At 54.0% G+C, this 6,000-nt stretch overlaps 1 protein-coding gene across 1 annotated transcript in view; it reads left to right on the top strand.

Annotated features, from left to right (window-relative positions):
* Window positions 1-5,612, top strand: part of LOC133357022 (alpha-N-acetylneuraminide alpha-2,8-sialyltransferase-like) — a 69,328-nt gene extending 63,716 nt beyond the window's left edge. The window contains exons 7-13 of the mRNA XM_061574762.1: window positions 36-177; window positions 1,764-1,876; window positions 2,058-2,150; window positions 3,357-3,474; window positions 3,624-3,758; window positions 5,300-5,455; window positions 5,490-5,612. Coding sequence (XP_061430746.1) covers window positions 36-177; window positions 1,764-1,876; window positions 2,058-2,150; window positions 3,357-3,474; window positions 3,624-3,758; window positions 5,300-5,455; window positions 5,490-5,612 — 880 coding nt within the window. The remainder of the gene's footprint in view (window positions 1-35; window positions 178-1,763; window positions 1,877-2,057; window positions 2,151-3,356; window positions 3,475-3,623; window positions 3,759-5,299; window positions 5,456-5,489) is intronic.
* The last annotated feature ends 388 nt before the right edge of the window (window positions 5,613-6,000 follow it).

The following is a 6,000-nucleotide window of genomic DNA, read 5'->3' on the forward strand; positions in this document are numbered from 1 at the left end:
TGTCTCTCTCTGCATCTCCATCGCTGTGGCCTCAGGTTGACTCACGCGAACACAACGGGAGGAGCGAGCCAGGTGGTGATCACGCGAAGCAACTCGCCCATCAACACGAGCATCGTCTTCGACCAGAGCAGGAAGACGCTCGTGGTGGACGCCAAAGTCACGAATCTCTTCCTCAAGGTGCGACCCTGGGGGATGGTGGGGTGGGGGCAGGGCCGGATCAACGAATCAACACCCGGGGTTGGTGGCCGTCAGCGGGAATCGAACTCGGGTCGCCGGGTTCGTAGCACGCTAACCGCTGCACCACCGCTCCTCGTGAGACTACGGGGCAGGCAGGACAGTCGTCGAATATAAAGATCCATGTTTTGTTTTTCGGTTGAGCCACATCAGAATGTTTTATCTTGGAGAAATTCAATGAGCTTTGAAGCCCTTTTTCACAAACTAAAATTTTGTTTTGTTTATTGTGGCCAGGAGTAAGGCCCCACTGAGCTGCAACAATGCTCCTTTTCAGGAGCGACCTGGCTATCACAGTTGATAACTCAACGAAGTGGGCTTATCATCATCATCAGCATGTGGAAATTTATATCAGCCACATACAGTAAACGCACGTTTCTAAAATTGTGGAGGGAAAACCGGAGGATCCGGAGAAAAATCCACGCGACCACGGGGAGAGACACGCAAACTCAAAATGTACAGCAGGAATCAGGGTTGGGATCAATCCCACGACCTCCCGTACACCAGGCGAGGTAGGTAACATCTCGCCACTGATGTCCAGTAGCGATAGGTCAGAAAGTTACAACACCCAACAATACAAAAAACAGACCGGAGTGCCAAGTACAGCAAAGGTAAACAAATCATCTTAAACTAAATGAATAAACTAAAACTAGACTGTTTTTATGATAATTGTTTCTTTACCCTTCTATCTGGCAACACAACTGACACCTTTATACAAGGAGTCATGTTTGCATAGACCACAATACCTGCAGTCATAATGCAAACAAAAAACACAACTCTGATAATGTGCACTGTCCTTGAAATTGATTGGTCCACACCCGAGACAGCTTTCCTTAGAGCCTAGTCTCACATGTGTTAGACCAGATGACGCCATGTGAGACTAGGCTCTAAGGAAAGCTGTCTCGGGTGTGGACCAATCAACTTCAAGGACAGTGCACTTTATCAGAGTTGTGTTTTTGTTTGCATTATGACTGCAGGTATTGTGGTCTATGCAAACATGACTCCTTGTAAAAAGGTGTCAGTTTTTGTTGCCAGATAGAAGGGTAAAAAAACAATTATCACATTTTTACTGGCAAATGAGGTTCCAATGGTAGACTGTTTTTTTTTATTAAGTCTAAATTATTTTGTTGTTACCGGGTACAGGAAGGCCCAACTGAGCTTTTAGGTAGTAGCTTCTTTGCAGAAGCTGCCTGTCTGTCACGAATGTGCGTTCAACGGTCGTCGGGGAAGCGAGCTGGCCAATGGGTCTCCAACCGAAACCCCTCTCCCAGTGCCACCTCCGCCCATGGCTACGCCAGCTACCAACCTACAGCATGGCTGATCACGATGATGATGATGACGACGAGTGATCACTGATGATGGTGGCTAATGATGATGGCTAATGATGATGACTGCTTCCGCTGATGATGGCTGATGATGATGGTGATGGCTGATGATGTGGTTGATTATAATGATGGCGGCTGATGATGATGGCTGATAATAATGGCTGCTGATGATGATGATAGCTGATGATGATGGTGATGTGGCCACAGGAGTTCCCCGAGCGGAGTGGGCGCTACCCTCGCTGCGCCGTCGTGGGGAACGGAGGGATCCTCGCCAACAGCTCCTGCGGCTCCCAGATCGACGCAGCCGACTTCGTGATCCGGTGAGAGGAAAGGGAGAGTGGGGAGGGAGGGAGGTAGAGAGCGAGGGAGAGTGAGAGAGAGAGAGGGAGTGGGCAGAGTTGAACTCTAGACGTGCGGGCAGGGTTGACTCTAGACGTGCGGGCAGGGTTGACTCTCGACGTGCGGGCAGGGTTGTGGCTCACCCCCTTCGCTCTCCACCAGATGCAACATCCCTCCCGTGGGGGGCAACTTCCAGGATGACGTGGGAAGCAAAACGGACATCGTCACCTCCAACCCGACCATCTTCATCAATCGGTGAGCGAGCGAGTGCGCATGGCCGCGTGCCGATGGTCGACTCAGCCTCAAGTGTGCAGAAAACGACGCCAACTGGGGAGACAAAGGCGGCCCAGGCTGTGACGCTGGCCCAACCCACCCAGCCAGTGTGCCGCGCCACCGGCTTTTATAATTGCTGCTCCTCTTCGCGAACAGCACTTACCCCAACACGGACGGATCTTTGTCGTTTGTGTTGCCTCGGTCGACTCAGCCTCAAGTGAGCACACCGGTGTACCGTGTGTGTACTAAACGTTGCCATTGGGGAGACAAAGGCGGCCCCGGGTGGGTTGAAGGCCCAACCAACCCGCCCGGTGTGCCCGCACCACCGGCCTTCACAATTGCTGACTCACTAACAGCACGTGCCTCCAACATCCCGTTCAAAGGCTACACACGGGGGTATCTTTGTCTTTCATGATAGTTTTTGTTTGGGCTATATCGCGTGAATATAAATGTTGTGTCTTTAAACCCGCCACCACCCGGCACAGCCAATTAGTCAGTTTTAGTGTCACGCGAACAGAACACGGCCAATTCGTCACAAGTACAGCCGCACCGGTGTGTTGGAGAGCAAATCCACGACATTTACAACTCTGAGTCAGACGTTTCGCAAGCAATTATAACCGGCTTCATCAAGCGGGATGGCCGGATTTGTGGAGACATCCTCCCTCCTCTTCCGTTCCTTCAAGAGAGGGCGAGATGTGACGACGTCCCTTGTGAGCTCCTCACATACGAGGTCGGGATTTGATTTGTGCTTTGTTAGCCACGGCCTCTGCCGTGAGCAGAGTCGTCCAATAGGAGGTAGGTGGGCGAACGAATCGGGGGCCGACAGCCATCGGCGACGGCCCCCGCCCCGCCTCCCGCCCCGCCCCCCGACCCGCACTACTATGTCTGTCGAACCCCGGCCACGCTCGCCGCCACCAACTCGGGGTGACGGTTATCTGAACTGTTTCTGGACTTCTCCCCTAGGTCGACTTGGCCTCAAATGAGTACCTGAGTGTGGTGTGTAGTAAACACAAAGGCGGCCCGGCCGTGGTGTTAGCCACCCATCCCCTTGTGTGCCGTGCCGGCCTTGATAGGTGCTAACAGCACTTGCCCCAAAAGTATGTTACGGCTATGCGGGGATCTTTGTGTGTAAACCCGTGTGTGTGTGTAACCCCGTGTGTGTGTGTAACCCCGTGTGTGTGTATGTAGATTCGAGTCCCTGATCGGGAGAAGGAAGGAGTTCATCAGGAAGATGTCTTCGTACGGCGCCAGCATCCTGCTCATCCCCGCCTTCTCTGTATCTGCGTACACGTCGCTTGCGTACAGGGTAACTACGGGCCCACTCACATCCACCGTGTCCACCAGTGTCCACCTGTGCACCACGTGTCCATTCTGGATCACACGTGGCAGCGATTCCTTACACCCCTGTCCCCCTCCCTCTCCCCACGCCCCCCCACGCCCCCCCCCCCCCCCCAGGCCATATTTACCCTGGACGACTTTGAGTCCCAGCAGCGCGTGGCCTTCTTCAACCCCTCCTACATGAGGGCCATCTCTCGCTTCTGGAAGAAACGCGGCGTCAAGGAGTCGCACATCACCTCGGGCCTCATGATGGTAACAATGCGACACGGGAACCGTCTCCAGTGTCTCCCCGTGTCTCCAGTGTCTCCCAGTGTCTCGGCATGTCTCCCAGTGTCTACACCCGTGTCTCCCCGTGTCTCTCAGTGCCTCCCCGTGTCTCCCAGCGTCTATACCCTACCTCCCAGTGTCTCCCCGTATCTCCCAGTGTCTACACCTCTGCCTACTCGTGTCTCCCCGTGTCTGGCAGTGTCTCCCATTTCTCTCATTGTCTCCCAGTGTCTACACCTCTGCCTCCCTGTCTCCCGTGTCTCCCAGTCTCCCAGTGTCTCCCCGTGTCTACACCCCTGCCTCCCGTGTCTTCCTGCGTCTCCCCGCGTCTCCCTTTTTGTTTCATTAATTCAATTTACTGTATGCGTAAAAACTCGCCCCCACTGGAGAGGGCATCCCAATACGTCAAAGTATAAATTAAAAGAAGGTAGTCCTCCAACCTATGTGTTGCACACTCGAAATGAAGGACGTGGGCAGGTGCTCCAAATCGAGGGCTCACACATTAATTGTGATAATCTGTAAAATTCAACAGCACGTGTGTCATACAGAAATTCTCAACCCAGTCGCCATTAACCACGTGACTGGTGTACAGGTCGGGTTACTCAATAACCCTGCCAGCCACCTACAGGCCCAACTCAGTATCGCATGCTGGTGTCCACACGAGCATTGATGTACTTCACAGCACATAAGGGACCTTCACAAAACCACACTTTACTCCATTGCTGTACGAGGAAATAATTAAAAGAGTGGTCCATTCCTAATGTGCCACGTATAAAATCAAGACGCGTATCAAAATATCGACCAGGGACCAAGACGGGCAGGTGTGCTGGTAGCACAATCAGATAGCGGTTAATACTGAAGCACCAATCAAGAGATGAGACGAACTGGGTTTGAGTCAAGGTGCAGCTTCGGCCTGTGTCTCCCCGTGTCTCCCCATGTCTCCCTGTGTCTTTCCGTGTATCCTTGTGTCTTCCCGTGTCTCCCAACTTTCCCTTGCATCTTCCCTCCTAAGTAAGTCTAAGCATTTCTTTATGAGTCCACCACCATGGTAGCTAGGAGATGTCAACTACCTCGCCTGGTGTACAGGAGGACGTGGGTTTGATCCCAACCCTGACGCCTGCTGTATATTTGCAGTTTGCGTGTCTCTCTCTCTCATCATCATAACTGTGGCAAGGAGATGTTAACTACCTCGCCTGGTATACAGGAGGTCGTGGGTTCGATCCCGACCCTGACGCCTGCTGTATATTTGGAGTTTGCGTCTCTCTCTCTCTCATCATCATCATGGTGGCGAGGAGACGTTAACTACCTCGCCTGGTATGCAGGAGGTCGTTGCATGAAAGAAGAGCAAGATAGCAGCTCAGTGGTTTCTTACGCATTGGGATCCTCAGATGGAATGCACATTAAACATTCGTACTATAACCAGCTAAAAATGGTGTAATAGTTTAAATAGACTGCGCACACTTCTACCACATTCTCCCCGTGTTTCCCAAAACATCTCCCACTCGCCCCTACCCCCCTCCCCCCAGACGAGCGTGGCCATGGACCTGTGCGACGAGGTGCATGTCTATGGCTTCTGGCCGTTCGTGCACGACCTGCCCACCCCGGTGCAGGTGAAGGAGGATGAGAGAAGGAGGAAGCCGAAGAGGAGCAGGAAGAGGAAGAAGGGGGCGCAGGCCGCCGCGGCCCCCCACGGCCGCCCCTGTCGACCCACCGCAGGGCCGCCAGTTGCACCACCACTACTACGACGACCAGCAGCCCAAGAAGGTGCACTCCATGCCCAGCGAGTTCGCGGAGCTGGCGGAGGCTGCACAGCCGCGGGGTGCTCCCGCCTGCACGTGAACGCGTGCGGGGGTCAGTGATGGTGCCACGGTGGTGGCGGCGGTTCCCTCCAGAACCCGCATCCCCCCACATAACCCACGTTCCCCTCCAGAACCCACGTTCCCCTCCAGAACCCACGTTCTCCTCCAGAACCCACGTTCCCCTCCAGAACCCACGTTCTCCCTCCAGAACCCACTTCTCCACCAGAACCCACGTTCTCCCACCAGAACCCACGTTCCCCTCCAGAACCCACGTTCCCCTCCAGAACCCACGTTCCCTCCAGAACCCACGTTCCCCTCCAGAACCCAAGTTCTCCCACCAGAACCCACGTTCCTCCAGAACCCACGTCCCCAGAACCCACGTTCCCCTCCAGAACCCACGTTGATCCTCCACCAGAACCCACGTTCCC

This window comes from Lethenteron reissneri, chromosome 56 (genome assembly GCF_015708825.2).
Source record: "Lethenteron reissneri isolate LAM-NWPU_2019-01 chromosome 56, ASM1570882v1, whole genome shotgun sequence".
Classification (NCBI taxonomy): domain Eukaryota; kingdom Metazoa; phylum Chordata; class Hyperoartia; order Petromyzontiformes; family Petromyzontidae; genus Lethenteron; species Lethenteron reissneri.